The sequence below is a fragment of the Leptodactylus fuscus genome, chromosome 3 (genome assembly GCF_031893055.1).
Source record: "Leptodactylus fuscus isolate aLepFus1 chromosome 3, aLepFus1.hap2, whole genome shotgun sequence".
Taxonomy (NCBI): Eukaryota; Metazoa; Chordata; class Amphibia; order Anura; family Leptodactylidae; genus Leptodactylus; species Leptodactylus fuscus.
The window spans coordinates 127,685,599-127,703,006 of record NC_134267.1 but is presented as its reverse complement, the minus strand read 5'-3'; the positions used below and the strand labels follow the sequence as shown (position 1 = coordinate 127,703,006).

The 17,408-nt window shown below is 38.1% G+C and overlaps 1 protein-coding gene across 1 annotated transcript in view; it reads right to left on the bottom strand.

Moving 5' to 3' along the window:
• Positions 1-14,605, bottom strand: part of COL12A1 (collagen type XII alpha 1 chain) — a 124,026-nt gene extending 109,421 nt beyond the window's left edge. The window contains exons 1-3 of the mRNA XM_075268312.1: positions 14,422-14,605; positions 7,366-7,476; positions 351-467 (exon numbers count right to left, since the gene is read on the bottom strand). Coding sequence (XP_075124413.1) covers positions 351-467; positions 7,366-7,438 — 190 coding nt within the window. The 5' untranslated portion in view covers positions 7,439-7,476; positions 14,422-14,605. The remainder of the gene's footprint in view (positions 1-350; positions 468-7,365; positions 7,477-14,421) is intronic.
• Positions 14,606-17,408: the final 2,803 nt, after the last annotated feature.

The window sequence follows — 17,408 nt, the reverse complement described above, 5'->3', positions numbered from 1 at the left end:
ACAGGATCTTAATATATGACCACTAATAAAATTAGCCCTACTGACAGTTTCCTATAAACACTTCCACTTTGCCACTTGAAATAAACATGCCATTCCTTATCAGCATAATATTAGAGACACTGAATTATATCACTCTTCTGTAATCTAGCAACATAATATTTGGCAAGTCGTTGTCAGGCTCATATAAGGCAAGAAAAGCATGGAGAGCTGTATGTTTAACAGAACAAGAGCTTAGGGAAGCTTAGCTGCATAAATGATATACAACTGCTAAAACCCATGGTTACTCATTCCAAGGCTTCACTGTATGAATATCAAAGACTCTACAGAGTAGTAAGGTGCGCGTAGCTTACCGATTGTTGGGACAATGGTGATCTTGTACCCTCTTATCCTCTCCTCTGGCCTTTGCCATGACATTCGGACAGTATTCTCATTTACTATTTCAAAATTTAGATCAGTAGGAGGCCCGACTGTAAGAAAAGGTAGATAGGATAATATTAGTGAACAGTCCATTAAGCACATGTTATTGCACCCATCTTATTATAGGAAGAAGAATCCTAAATTTCCTTCCATCTTATTGTTTGATGCTTTGAAGAGACAGAGTATTCCTGCTCAACTAAAGCCAACCTCAATGGGTGCAATAACATCTGCCACTCCAAAGATTACAAGGCGGAGATAGGCTACAATATACATGGAAAGCTGACAAAGCACCAGAACAGACTTTAGTCGGAAACAATTCAAGCTGACATCAACGATAATAAAACTTACAAGGCACAACACAGACATTTACATCTTGAGTTGCTTAATCATTCTGGAATGATTAAGTATGATCAAGATTATTAGAAAACACACCAAGGAACATGGAAACTCGCAGGAAATATAATGAGAAGTGAACGCACATTATCCAAGATTATCAAGGATTGTTTAATACATGCTTGGTGTAGATCATGCCACAATATATATAAATGATATGACCTCATAAATGCTCTAACATAATATAGATGCAATGCACTGTTAATACATCCATGCTATGTCTCTAATTTCTATCTCTGCTATGTTCAGTTTTCTTGTTTATCAATATAAGGAAGATTTAATGAACACGTCTGTAGTCTTTTTCCATATTGATACATCATTTCTTTACCAAATATCATTGGGATATCCAATATATGGACCTAAAGTCAAGGTTTTATATGATAGTATATGAAATGCATTGCATAGATATTGTATAATAATTTCAATAAATGGTGTCAAATAATATTCATTTAATGTATAGTCTTCCATTAAATGATTATCAGGAAGAGGTCAGTGGTATAACTATAGGGGATGCAGTGGTTGCACTTGTACCAAGACCCTATGCATAAGGGTGCCAAAAGGTAATTCTGCCCCATACTAGGAGACCAATGCTATAGATAGAGTCTGATATTTGGGAACCCGGTTACAGAATTTCCATTGCGGCTAGTGATTTCCCTGGAAGTTGAAGACAATAAAAAACTCCAGGAAGAATATCTACCCTATGGACAACAGTTGGGAAGTTGCTCATAAAAAATTTGCCAAATTATCTGAGTTTATCTGACATAGGATCCATTTAAAGCAATGAGTGTTGTTCTTCTATAACAGGTAGACAGGTGGTCCATACTAGAAACAGCATTTTGACATCAAAATGCAAGTATGGATTTTCACAAAAGACTGGTTAATGATGGCAAGACGGAATCACAGCATGTGAATGAGCATTGTTTAGCACACAGTGGATAGGGCATGGTAACCCACACATAACTGCACACGGAAAAAAATCAGATGGCTGATAACAGGTATGATCGGACATTAAAAAATGACAGGAGTTCTCTGCATTTAGAACATTTCATGGCATCATGCGATATACATGAAATCATGATTTGCTTGAGCTCACCAAAATGAACAAAAGCCTCCATGTACAGATTGCATTACATACAGACTTTTTGTGCCTATTTTATAATGATATTCACTCATATAATAAACCAAGGCTACAGTCAGTGCAATGTGAGAATGAATGAGAAGGCAGAGAAGCAATGGGTCTGCAGTATGAAGCGTTACGTTACTTTATAACAGTCGTGTGACTGGTTGCATCTATGATAGGTCTATTATAGGTCTGGAAGTCTATAACTAGAGAACTGTTTGTATTTTGCTGTGTTTCATTTTATCTTGTTATGGAATTGATTTCTGGGTTTCCACTTATAAGTCTGAAATACAGATTATTGGGATATAGGGATTGCATGCTGGACCAAAGACACGTCATGTTACTATATACGGATTATAACTATTTGAAAAGCTATCATATATTTCTTACATACATATTAAGAACTATTTGTGTCCACATTTTAAAAGATTTTTTTTACTTAGTATAGGATCATAATTATATTTGAGGAGACTGTAGTATCATAATGTTATACCCTAGTCACCTAGCTGAAGAATGTTTTAAAATGGTTGTCTATGTACAAAAGCCTATTTATTGCAGAATTAAAACCTCTGCTACTACTTGGATGGAATTGCTATTCCTCACTGTTTTCAGTATTTCTGTTTGTTATCGGTGACTAGAGACCCTAGTTTTTATATTTGGAGTCAGATAATTCCTATTTGAATGGAATGACAAACATGTACCCTGTCACTTCTTTCAAATCCTATGGGACTTATGGGGATAGCCAAGTACAGAACTCAGACTATAGACCTCAAATGGAAACAAGGGACCTCTATTTATGCGATTGCTTAGGGTTGTGGTCATGGGACTTCCAGTGATGCTTATCATCTTATTGACAACCCCTTCAGCAAGGAAGTTTTCATTTGATAACAATAAGCAGAGATCTGGAAATTTTACAGTTTTTTTAACTTTACATAAAGTGAAAACCCCTTTGAACATGGAAAAAGACATTGTGCAATATTAATATATATGAATTATGGAGCTAATTCATTTATCTAATATCTGATCAGTGAAAGTCCAACACCCAGGACCGTCACAGATAGCCTGTGTCCAAATAATACAGTCTCTTCAAACAGTTGATCTGTGGGGTGTCAGGGGTCAGACTCCCCAATTTGATACTGATCACCTATCCTAAGGATTAGAATCTCAGAGGACCATTTAAACTATAAAAGTATAAAATTGTTTCAGTTATACTATGGAATATTTATACATATAATTTTATCTTTGCTATCTAATAAATTACATTTTAAGAACATTCTAAACATAGGAAGTTATTCATTAGAGTTACATGCAGTATCGTATTATGGAATTCTAGGGGTGCTGTACGTTTGTTATGTTGGAGTCATGCAAAAGCTTCTATCAGTCCTAAATATATATATATATATATATATATATATATATATATATATATATATATATGCATTTCAAGCTTGCAAACTAATTTAAGGAATATCATTATAAAATACTATTTCGGTAGCAACGGCTCAGGACAAATTTAATGCAATGGCAGGCAGAACTGACCTGAGCATGCTTCAAAAACGTATCAGTACATGGTAAAGAGGTGGCACCAACCTGGACAGCAATGTGACCTGTTGTGCAGATGTCTTAGGCTTTAACTGCCCGAGAACAGTAGCAGCCCAACTTGGTTAACTCCAAAAGACCGGATTCCAAGAAAAAGCTGACTGTGGGGAAAAATCCTTAGCATCTGAAAAACTGTCAGCCTTTACAGCAGCATTTGAATCTTGTGATCAAAGATTTGCTTTAAGTTCTCCCCATATAGAATTGTTTGTGCATACAATTCCTCATACAGTCATAACAAAACTCCATCACATAGCATATACTTGGCAGTAATTCCCAATTCTTTGCATGTGTAAGTGTCCATTTCATAGCAAAAAAATGTAAAAAATTATTATGAACTGTGACTACTCTGCATTGTTTTGACCTTTTTAGGTGACATTTCCAGACTTAGGACTCCCAAGATTTTCAGCAGTCATAAATACAGAATTACAAGGAGAAAAAAACTGGTTACAGTCATACAGTATTCAATATTGCATGAGTTCTCAGTTATGGCATACAGAATTTATAAAAAAGAAATGAAAATGAAGTATGTATACACACTTTATTCAATACCTGTAAATACTTACTTTCATATTTGCTTCTTTAAAGCTTAAGCAACTAAGATAACTTGAAGATAGAAATCCTTAATGTTATTACCGTTTGGCACATTGTAATGCTCACAATGATACCCAACAGTATATAAGACTTGAGATATGAAGATTGATATATGACAACAAGAGGTCTAATACACACATATAATAAATACAACATTTAGTAAACGAATAGGGCAGAATCTCTTGACCTGAAAATAAGAACAGGGCCTAAGAAAGAAAGCAAACAATAGGCCAATGGTAGTCACTATATCGCCAACACAAATTAAACACAATGGGGCACATTCATTAAGACTGGTGTTGTATATACCAGTCATAAATTGGCATCAAATGTGCCGCAAGTATTAATGCCCATGTGACACAAACTGAAATCTCCTCCAGCAAGGGGCTGTAGGAAATTTTAGGTGCAACTTTTACCAGTTTTCTGGTTAAATGTGTTGGGTTGTGAAGACCATGCCTCTCCTCACCCTGCCATTTCTTTAAAAAGTGGTGTGAGTGATGGAAAAAGGACCAAAAGAACATTTTCTGGCGAATCACTTGGGTTGTCCATTTTTCTAAATGAACTGAACATGGTGTAGTACTATGTAATTCGGTTCTAGCCATGTATAAACAGTGAATTATATAAGACATAGGACAAAAAGAGAATATATGACATATGTGAGCAGGTGATACCGGGATATTAGAGTACAGTGATATTAAAGCGGTGCATAATGTTACCATACTATCCCATATATGAGTATAGCCTTATATAATATTGAGAAGACACAACTGTCTATCACATTACATGAGATACATGCAGCAACAGAATCGTGTAATTACAGTCTTCATTAATTAATAGGCTGATCTCTAAGTAAATTAGAAGTAGAAAGTAGTTAAATTTGCCTAGAGTCTTTTCAATTATATCTTTGGCAATCACTTTCTTAAGAAAATTAGTAGTAGCCTCTAATTAATCCTAAAGGAGATTAATCCTGTACTTATTATGGAGTAATATTACATGCCTTAGGGGGAAATAAACTGACACACCCGCTTACGTATAGCTTCAAGACAGGGTATACATGCATTTTATTTAGGTCAAACATCCCGCAGCTAGCTACTATAGTAAAGCCATGTCTACATATACCACATTTTGTTTTGTTAGGTGTTTTAGCCATGTTTTTCTCACTTTTTTCTGGCTTCTGTTTCCAAATACCGCTATAGGGTTAGAAAAGGGCCAGAAAAATATATTACAATATAAAAAAAAACACTAAAAACACTTGTAATGAAGGAAAAATTAAGTTCAAAATAATGAAACAGATTATGGTGTGTGTGAAGGAGGCCTTAGGAAAAGTCTTAGTAAATAGATGGCCTTGACTGACAAATAATAAGATATAAATCCAGCATGCTAATCCGTGCAGATCCAGACAAGGAGGCATGCATTGCACATATCCTACATTTGTTAATACAGTCTGATGCAGCATACCAGGAATATTCTTCCTATAAACATATGCTCTATGTCGTGTTAATGTATTATCATTCGCATACCACATCCAAGAAACCACACAGATCAGCAGTATCCTGAAAGTCACTGCCAAAAATGGTTGTAGCTCATTCTTTCACTTTAGAAATAGATAAAGGGCAAGCAATGTAATGTGCTGCATTTGGCTAGTTTGTGGAAGACAGTTGTTTGGCTTTGGCTGTAAGGTTTGATAAAAAGTTTAAAGTCAGCAACCGAAAATGTGGCGATAAAATATTACTACTGCTTGTATGACAGTAAATTAGGATTCTAATGAAATTGTGATATATCGTGATATGTAGTCCGTTCTAATAAACTACAAAAAAAAGATAAGGTTATTCTAGTCATTATTGAAATGCCAACAATCTGGAATAGCTGGGGGTGCGTGACCTGGGCTATAGGTGTCATTATAGGAGTGCCAAATACTATCTGGGCCCTCGCCCTAAAGGCCTGGTGACATATAAGAAGAAATCAGTATAGAAATGGGACATGATACATAGGAGTGCTGTTACAGACTGCACTGGGACAAAAAGTTTCATGTTACACCTCTACCTAGGTGATGGGTATGTATGTGGGGAAGGGGGGGGGGGGGTTTGACTTGGGATGCTACCCAGCTTTTATAGCCATGGTATTCAGATCCAGATCTAGAGAAGCAAACCAAGATGACATTTTTTTTGTCAAATGTGGCCATGTAGGGACAACTTATTACTGTAAATAATTTAGAGTTAAAGGGATAAAGGAAACCTATCGCATTGAAAGTACAGTGAAATCCGTAACAGGGCAGAAGGCACTTCAATACAACTTGTAAGTTATTCATTTAAACCTCTGTTCCTTCTGTGGTTTTGTGCTTACACAAAGAGCTATAAATCCCTGACAAGGACCGCCCACTGGACTCCTAAGACAAGAATGAGTAGAGATTTAAACAAATAAATGACAAGTTGTAGTGAATTGTTTGCCACAAAGCTCCATATTAATGTGCTCAGCTCCTCCTGCTACATAAAGATCGGTCTGCACTTTCAATATGACAGCTCCCCTTTAAATAGCTGAAGGAGGAATACAAACTTGGGCTATTGACCAGGTAAATGTAGGAATTGCTGTATCTTCATTATAAATCTTCACTGTGTAATACTTTAGTGTCTTTGTATTATTTAATATGTTCATGTTATCATATTCATTTCTAAATAAATATTACCGTAACTGATAGGGAAGCCAGCTTAAGTTTACTGCTCACTATTGTAATGTACTAAGCCACACTGCCCATAGTGCCCAATGGGTGATGAGCCCTAGTACATTTGTAGGTGGTCTAATGTACAGAAGTAAGAAGGCAAGGTTCATTAACACTTTAGAATAAAATATAAATACATACATAATAATTATTTACAACATGTACAAACATTGTATAAAAATTTTATTATATGTGAATGTTTCACACTGCACAAGTGCCAAGCAGGAGAGGTGTGCCAGTGCCGGAGGGCTGTAATATAGTAACTTCATGCTTACACAAGCTCTTTCTTCAAAATCCATATGCCTTGATTTGGGGGGATAGCAAATGCCAAGTCCTTTTCTATTGCTCTAAAATGAGTAGGTCCTTGATTTTGGTTTTGGGAAGAAAAGTGGATTATTTTACACAAGACAAAGAAAGGACAAACAGAAAGACAAACAGAAGAAAAAGGAATAAGTAGAAGAAAAGAAGTATATGAAAATGACAGCATATTACCTTAATGACTAAATCACTACATGAGAAATGAATGTATTACCTTCTGCCTCTATAGAAGATAAAAGCAGGACAGCACATAGTGCCGTCACTGCAAAGTAAAGCCGAATTTTCATTCCTTTGACTGTTCTGACTCACACCAACATGAATGGATCTGAAATAAAAATGAATAACAGTTGAAAAAGTTGTCATGGTCACTTTTATTAGTGTTCCCAGTCTCTGTATGACTTCTTTTATGCCCAGCAAGTACATAATTCTGAGGGTCGCATTAAGGGGACCTCTGAATTATAAGGAAGGGCATCAAGTGATGTGTTTATATAAATATATATAGATAAATATAGAGAGAAGTAAACTCAGAGCAACAAGATGATTTGGAGGTTCCCAGGATTTTAGACAGAAATTTAAGTAATCCAACATATGTATTAAAACATCAAATAACACTACCAGATACAGGGGGCTAGCTATAGGGGCGCGCCCTGGAGCTCCAGGAGCCCAAAGACCTCTCTACAACATAAAAAGTTACCAATACTATAGATAACGCTTGATAAGTTGGACTGCAATGCAGCAGCTTGACGTTATACCAGAAATATCTCACAACTATAACATGAAAAAAAACAAAAAAACTTTTCAAGTCTTCAGTAGGTGATACCTTTTTTAATGGCTAACTCATAATGATGACAGAATATGACGTTTCGAAGCTTCCTCTGAGCTCCTTCTTCAGATATATCTAAAAACACTTTCTAGAGGCTGCATATTTATAACTGGACATAGGGGTAGAGTTACAGGAGGGAGGGGGGAAGAGGCTTATTACTATATACTTATAACAACAAACAATCAATTGCCAGATCCCAGGTTATACAGTCAAGATAATGCAATAACATGGAGGCTGAAACATTGTTTCATTCAATTAGATATAATAATAATAATAATAATAATAATAATAACACTTGTTTGTAAAAGGTTTAGTATTGCAATATATCTGTGAGAATGTTAAATAATACTAAAGGTGGCCACAGACCAGATATTTATAGAAATGTCTGGACCATTTTGTTAGAATTTGTTGGCAATCTGATATGTACAGACATAATGATGTCAGCAAGTTTCTTCTAGAAATGTCAGGATGTGCATCAAGAAAGGATTTATTCTTACAGCATATTTAGAGTAGGAAAAAGGTTTTTCCCTAACATAAGAACTGTTACAAACTATCTCATAAAGCATTGCTGCCTGTATCTCTCTGGATTGACTAAACAAAATACAGATATATGAAATGCCAACGTGTCCGCCAGAGCACTGCCTTAATAGAGTAACATACCATGGTGCCTCATGCATCTTGGATTTCATGGCCATTCACATTCATGCTGCCATTTCATACACCTGTATCATTTGTGAATAAATCTGGTTATATTACTTCTCACAATGCAGTAATATATGTATTATATTGACCTGTACTCCATATAGAGTAGTTAGGTACTAACATAAAGGCCAACAGTAAAAAATAATGGTGCTAGAGGCAGGGCCGGAGCCTCCACAGCGTTGTATGGAGGTTGCTGAGTCTCTCTCTCCAGTGCTCCCGAGCCGCCAGCTTCCGGGTCTCAGGAGGCAGGCCTCCTGAGCCGGATGGAGGACTTCCAATTTTTGGCCTAGCGGCGGGCCGGAGCTTATTTAAGGAGGGCTCTGGCTCTGGACTGCCACTGGCTATTCAGTTGTACCTCGTGTCCTGGTAGTAAGCGTTCCTCCTGTCCTGATTGCCTGTGTTCTGACCCTCTTGCCTGGACCTCTAACCCTGCCTTTGCCTCCTGATTTTGTACTGTGCCAGCTCCTGTTTATGACCCAAGCTTGCTTTTTGACCTCTGCTTCCTTAACACCATTTTGTACTGCTCTACCGCTCCTGTTACCAACTCAGCCTGCCTGACATACCATTTGGATATCCCACTGTACTACATTGCTCTCTTGTTGACAACCCGGACCTTACGTCTACGTTTTTACTCTCTGCTGCCACCTGCTGATCACCCGCCACAACTTTCTGAATCTTTGGACCTGCACCACTACCCAAGACACCTGCTGGTAAGAGTTCTCAGTGTCAGATTCTACTGTGAGTTGCGCTGCGCTGTGTTTGGCGTTTCCTGACCTGTATTGCTCTACTCAGCAGTGCCACCAAGTCCATCCCCACTATCTGGGGCTCTGATGAACACCATTGTGGGGTTGTGCAGTCCCAGAGGTATATTAACCAGTCCCAGCGCTATATTAACCATTTTGATCAGTATATCTAGTGCTGGTTCTCACTATTGGTCAGATCTACAGCTGCTATGCTAACAAATGGGTTTGCTGCACCCAAAAATAGATATCTATTTTTTTATTTTCACAAAACGTAAGATCCTCTACACAGAAGCCACATATCCCAGGCGACATATGTACTTCATGCATAGGAGCACTAAAGGGCATTATACTGTGTGGGGACTCTAAGGGGGCATTACTCTGTATGGGGGAACCAAGTGGATTTTATATTGTGTAAAGAAATTATTTGGCCATCATACTGTGTGAGAGGACAAAATATAGTGTGTTAGGGGCACCAAAGGAGCAGTATACTGTATGAGGACTTGCAGGAAATCTATGGGACTGTACTAATCAAAAGAGTCATAGGTGGGATTAGATGCGTGGCGTAATACATGTAGATATGCCACAATGCACGTAATGCAAATTTTGTCCTTCTATCTCTCCCATCTAACACTTGTGAAGTAGATGGTCACTAATCATGAGATCTCATTTGGGGTCTCTAGCGATCTTGGAACCGCTTTTATAATTAAGGAGCTACCTAGTGTGATGAAGAGTCCATTAAAATGAAAGAAAGGGTCTATTACAAAGCCTGTTGATTAATGGATCTTTTTTAGCCATTAGATCGCCTCTTGTTTTCATCTCTTCAGATATCCGTGAGAAAAATAGCACAAGCCAAAAAACAGCCTGCTTAAAGAATGGCGTTTTCAATTTTTTACACTTAAGTTAAGACAAGACAGATAGTAACCAAATATCTTGTTTCCATCTTGTATTAATTTCAGTGTGCCATATTTTCCATTTTTCTGATCCTGTAATGGATAGGAATAAGTGTAGATAAAGGGGGGAATCCTGCTTAAACTGCCTAGACAAGTCTATATCAATCCATGAGACTCATGCATGTGACCATATTTTTGGCTCAAATTCAGATTTGTATGAGCTTTATATGAAAATGGAATATGGCACAAGTATATAAAGCTCTAATGTACCTCTGTGTGCTTAGATTTTTTTTTTAAAGAAGCTTATGGCAGGCTTCACAGTAGAATAGTAGTAACTCCATAATATGGTGCCAGTATGAAGCCATCATATGGTGGCATGTGCATGATGCCTTCTGATGGCTACACACATAAGATGAATGTCAGATAAACCTGTTAAATTCCATTTAAGGGTATGGTGGGTGTTTGGACATTTCCCTGACAGCACATTTTAGGATAAAGATGGATCAAGTAGTTGTTTTCAGGGGGAAAAGCCACCACCAGAGTTGTCTGGTAACAGAAAGCATTGGAGGATGAGGAGGAATAAGAAGCCTTCTACCAGCGATTTTATTTGAAAGCCTATTGGCACTTAAGACTATTTTAGATCTGTATTTTTTTTTAAACAAATGTACATTTCAATAATATATATGTTACCCAGTGTGACAGGGTAGCCTGATCAATTTCTTTAATAGAAATGAAAAAATGTTAGAGATGTCTGCGTTTGGTAAAAATGTTTCAATAAATTACTAAATATGATGCATCCATATTTTCAGAGTTACATTCCTTTGTCTGCACTGAATGATACATGAACCCCACTGTGTTAACGCTAATGTAAAACATGCTTAAGCTGAAGCCAAGAGCAGACTAGCACAACCCTCCGGAGGAGCAGACCTGTGGCAGCTTGTATTTTACAGCTCCTGAGTGTGCTGTCTAAGTAATGATATACAGGTGATGGGCTGCAGGAGGGAGACCCAGTGCCCTTATACAGTTGTACAGAACTGCTAACCGCTTTAGTTGTGGTGACTAAGCACATCCCATCTCTATGCCTTACAGCCTTCACATAGACCACTTATCACTGCAGGAAGACATTACCTCAAATGTTCTTCAAGAAGGCTCCAAGGGTCTCCTTTGTCTGAATGCCTTGTCTTATCTACATTGTTTTATAATAGTAACCAGTTCAATTTATCATCAGGATTAGATTAATACATTTAGTATAACTTTATCTCTAGACTAGATGGTGTACATCTCAAATACAAAAATGCCATAACGTCCCCCACTGGGAACTGGAAGTGCTAAACATATGGTAGAGCCAAATGCGGTTTTTATATTGGCCATTGGAAAAAGGAGAAACAGGTCAGGTTTGCAATATCCCTCAAGCTGGTCATACACATTAGACTAAAATTGACACAAGCTGCTGATTTCTACAGGACTAGTCTTCCATCTCATGTTTATGGCGCTCTACCAACTCTACAGACGACTGATAAAAATAAGACTGTAGAATTTTAACATGTCTGATCCTTTTGTTCTGCAGGAACCTGCATAAATATGGCCAAGTTGGGTGGGATAGTTGTCAGCCAACAGATACTGTATCTGAATTGGTGAAAGGATATGGTAGCAAACAAGGACAACATCCTCCTATAACGTCCAAGTGGTTGGCTTGGGGTTATAAGGTTAACCAGCATCAGAAGGGGCCCTTATTGGAATGTTTTCGATGGGACCCTTCACCTCTATGTTGTCCCTTAGGATAGAGACAGACTGTGTATATATAGCAAAGTAGGAATCTGTTACCACTTTATGAGTGACTAACATAACATTTGTAAATAATGAGTTTAGAAGCCAATCCAGTTGGACCTGGAAGAATATGTATTTATTTTATTCCATTATGTATGGAATCTCACAATCTATGATATGTTTATAATACAAAACCAGACAATCCTTGGACAGATCTGAATTATACTTGAGATGATAGATGTGCTCAAGCAATGAACTCAACAGTTTAAAACAAGAAATGCAGATAGCAACATTTCAGAATAACATTTGTGAAACAGTTACAAAGCACTAAGTAGACTCAAGAAAGACTCTGAGACAATGGAAAGTATGCCAGTGGTTATGATGAATTCCATTCTACTACTAACTAGCTAAGCATGGCTTAGAAATATGAGCCCACTACCAGCAATGTGGTTAAGGACCCTTTGGACCCTAAGAAAAGTGCAACCATGATGTAATGCCCACAAGAGAGTCATCCAAGGATTGTAAAACACCATGATTGCTGAGACAGATGTAGCCTTAGAAGCAGCACAAAAGCAGAGCTAGCGGGATTAAGGGTCACAGTTTAGGTTTCCTTTTCTAATCATTCAGGCAGACACAATAAGGCGGTGAGTGTAAAACCCATTAACAGGGTAGTATAGACATGTGTCCCAGAGGTTCCTTTACACTACATTTATACCGCTTGGCACATGATAGAAGGGAGCTGTGGTTAAATTCTCTTCTGCTGACCATTCACTAAATTCTGCCAGTGTTTCCAGGAATTAAAGTAAAGTACACCTTCTAGTCTCTTAATAGAAATCCCCATTTACTCTAAATCTAGGAAAATAAGAAACACATTCAAAAATAACAGGGAATGAAAGGAGCTGACCTAATAAAACAGAACCATATATATCAGCTAATACAGTAATTGGAATAGCAGAAGTCAAACACAGTCAAAACAAGAGCACCAAGGAAACAGTCACCAGAAGCCCCATAGCTAGAAGAATCCCTTAAGGAACTGACTCACAAAAGTCTGCATTTCCAGCAAAGACTTAGCAATTAGTATTTCCTTAGATTTGGCATCAATGACACATCCACATTCTCTACTTCACGTTCAACTGCTTAATGTTCCTTTCTAAAGTCTGGACGTGAACTGGAACAGGTATCAGATATCACAGGACATTGCTACCCACTGCATCACCTAGTGGTTGGAAAAAATATTACAGCAAATAAAAACTCACTCATGATGAGTTTGCCTTCTGCCTAACACTTTCCTTTAGGTTTATACCTGTTTTAACACTTTTTATAGAAGGAAGTCTATTCTGAGACGTAGTCATTCACAATCTGCTTCTCACTGGCTACAAATCCCCTTTAACCAATATACAAAGTGCATATAGAAAGTAACAGTGAACAGACATTCTTGATATGGAGTACATTTGTTTCACTAAAGCTAAATGCATATTACACCCCTGGTACCTTAGACACACAATCTATTCTTCCTCTAAGGCAGCAGCACTACAGGTCTCAGCATACACTCATACATAACATTGCAAACCTGGAGTGGCAATAGAAAAAGCAACAAAAGTGAGCATAAAAGAGCTGCTATAAACCGAGAGGAGAGATAAAACACATGGCAGCTATTCACATTAATATCCAATCAGGTGCTGCACCCTGGCTGCAGAGTGATGTCTATGAGTCTATGCAGCAGGAATTCCAGACTACTGACTACTGCTGATCCTGCAATAAATCAAGGCAACTTCTTCCTTCTAACATATGTCCCTGCACTTTAACACCTCTGTTGCCATGGGTGCCTGGAGGCAACTCACATCTCAGCATCCTACAATCCATTGTCATAAGAGATCATTGCTCTTCATTGTGATACATTGTAACTACTCACTGTATATAGTTACTTTATTAGGAAACATTATTATATACTAGAAATTAACCCAAAAGATTTAACTCTTTATCTAGCAAACGAATCAGCCCTCTAGCAGTGAAAGTGTTAAATATATGTTATAGGGCAGAAAGGCAAGATAAAAAGGAGATGGCAGCTTTTCTATGAAACTACTGATGTATTACAGTAAGAAACCTGGAGTGGTCGGGAGCTAGCAGCCTGATGTATTACAGCTAGCAGCTAGACAGGCATTAAACAAAGACTAAGGAACTGCTAGCTGCAGAAGGATTGCTAAGCAAAGTTTACACACAGTATCATAGACAGTAGCATACAGCTATCCAGTGTTCATCCTGCTCTATGTGAGGACAGAAGGATTGCTAAGCACAGTCTACACACAGCGTTATAGACAGTAGCATACAGCTGTCCAGTGTCCAACCTGCTCTATGTGAGGCTCTGAGGACTCAGCTCTCCTGCTCTCTTGGTCCAGCAGTGGATGTGATGCACAGGATCTCCTCCTGGTGGCTGACAAAGATGCTCCTTCCTTAAGGACTGTCTTCCTCCAAATGGGAAGCGCCTCTCCCCAATCTGCTCCTTATGAGAGGGCTGTTCCCAAAACTCCTCTAAAGCTCTTACGAAACAGCAGGGAGAAGGTGGACCACTGCCACCGGGTGATAGATGCAATGCTTCTGTATGGGGGAAGGTAGGTGGAAGGAGGGAGGCAGGGAGGGCTGGAAAAAAAGGGGGAGACTAACTTTTTTGGAAAGTTCCACATACTTTTCCGAATTCTTTCTCCATGATTACTGTTCAGGAGCTAGTGCCAGGGGGTCCTCTGTGTCTTCTCAGAGCCAAAATGAGCAGCCACTCTTGGAAGGAAGCTGGAAGCTCTCTTAGGTTTCCCTGGCAAATTTACAAAGGGATTTCTCAAACTGGAAGAACAATGAGGGAAGAAAATGAGCAGCTTTAATCTCCAAATGCTGTTTGTTTCAGGCAGAGAATAGAGAGCTCTGAGGTTTGCAGAGCAGTAGTACTGGGTGCTCTGGAGACATCCAGCAGGTTTCCATGAAGTAACTGTCTGTCTATTCTGCGTATTTTCTGTGCCTTGTAGGTTTCTTTGGCAGGAACTGAAAACATTTGTAGAACCAATAAAACCTAAATTGTTTGGAGATGCAATGATTTTCGCAGCCTAGTTCTCTCAATGAGTTTTCACCGACCCAGAAACCTAACATTCACTTCCCCTAGTTTTCTGGCAAGTCGGGGAATTGGGAAGCTCTGCTGTAAAGTAAGAAGCCAGTCCAGATTAGTGCCCTGGTGCAACACCATCCTGGTCACAGGAACTACAACTCCCAGCATGCTTCCAGGAATTTCATCCCAACTGCATTACTTCATCTGTGCATTCATGTCACTGCATGTAATACACAGGGGCACTAATCCTAAAGTCTTCTTAAATGTGTGCATGAAGGAAATGTAATGTTCTCTGTGATCAGCCATTACATAGGGTTAATAGTCAGGACGTACTGGAAACGACTCCCATGGTTACTGGTACTTGGACATCACTACTATAATCCAGTTCTGATCATAACCATAAAACTTTACTTACACTGTTAGATTATCCATATATATATATATATATATATATATATATATATATATATATATATATTACCTTGAGAAGTCCCCTAGTATGTGGTTAGGTCTCCTATTGGAATGGGTGCAAGAGGTGTCCATTGCCATGTAGTGAAATCTGCAGGCTCTTCCAAAGGCAGATGCTGCCTGACAAATTTATATAGAAGGATTATATAGAGCAAAAGATAGATAGATAGTGATAGATAGATAGATAGATAGATAGATAGATAGATAGATAGATAGATAGATAGATAGATAGATAGGACAGACAGACACAGGCAGGCAAACTGATAGATACATTGGACACAGATATTTAATAGCTATTAAATGCATTTTTCATGCTTGGTCTTGTAGTTCTATGAGAAACGCATAATGGGTTAAATCAAGGAGAATATTACTGAAACTGATAGAAGTTTACACATGTAGTTTAATGTTAGCACAAAGGAAAAGTGTGAGCTCAGCTTATAGGCCAAATACTTGAAAATGACAGGCACTGTGCTGTACATTTATCATTTATACAGGGTACATTATATCCCCGTCCTTCATGATGATTACAAAGGGAGGGAAATCTGTGACCACAAAAGTTTGGTTTTGGTGGACACTGTTAAGAAGGAAATGACTTCACCGCCTGTTGATAAAACCATGATAACGTATACCCCACAGGAATGTGCATCTCTAGTCAAGGACTGACCACACAAAACGTTTTTCTTGCGTATGGTGTTTGGATAACTATTAAGGAGGTCAATTTTAACTGCTTTAATGCCAGGCTGCTGACTGATATCAGTATGGATCAGAATAAAATGATTTCTTAGAATAAGGAACAGAGATGCACACTGATAAACACTGCGGAGCTATTAGAAGGGGCTGTTCAGTATTAGAAAAACATGGATGCTTATCTCCAAAAACAGCACCACACCTTCTCCACAGGTTGTTTGTGGTATTGCAGTTCATCCCTATTTAGCTAAGATGAAATATCAGATATATCCCATAATCAGTTATGAGGTTGTTTCTGAAAGAAAGGAGCCAAGCTTTTCTAATTCTTTATAATCCTGTGTAAGTGCTCTCAGATCACCATCATGGTATCACTAAGGGGTTGCAGAACTTGACGACAGAGCTGGTCCCCTTATGGCTTATTCACATGACAGTGTAAATAAGGACACGACTGAACGAGAGTGAATTGGTGCATTCACATGTTTATTGTTTTGACAGATACAAAAATAGACATGTGAATACACACAGGGACTTTCAAAGGTTTTACAATTACCATTAAAAAAACTGTTTTCGCTATCATGTTAATAAAACCATAAATGGACCAACACATCCGTTTTTCAAAGACCAAACTTTCATATGCATCAGGGCTTACCTGAGGTTCTACAGTAAATCTTATGCATCAGTCAATGGTTAAATATTATATATATTAAGTGGAGAAGCAGCAGTAGTCATATGTGTTGTCAAGTCATAGGAGTTATGGGAAATGGCTTTCCCATAATATCTGAGGAAATACCTACACAAAGCCACAAATAGCTTTCTCCATAAAGCTTGTCTATACTAAGACATTGTAAATGCCTGTATGATTAGGTGATGTCCGACCATATGTGAGTCTTCCCAATCTTTAACCCTTTCTTCTAAAGATGTCTTCTCCGTGACTGCCATGTTCATCATAGTCACTATGTTACACTATCCCCTATATTTGCCTTTATATACAGAGCATGTTAGACCATAGATAAAGCAATAGTTCCAGGGGATCCTCTACACTTTATGGCACAGAAAATAAAAGTTAGGCACCTGATGACAGATATC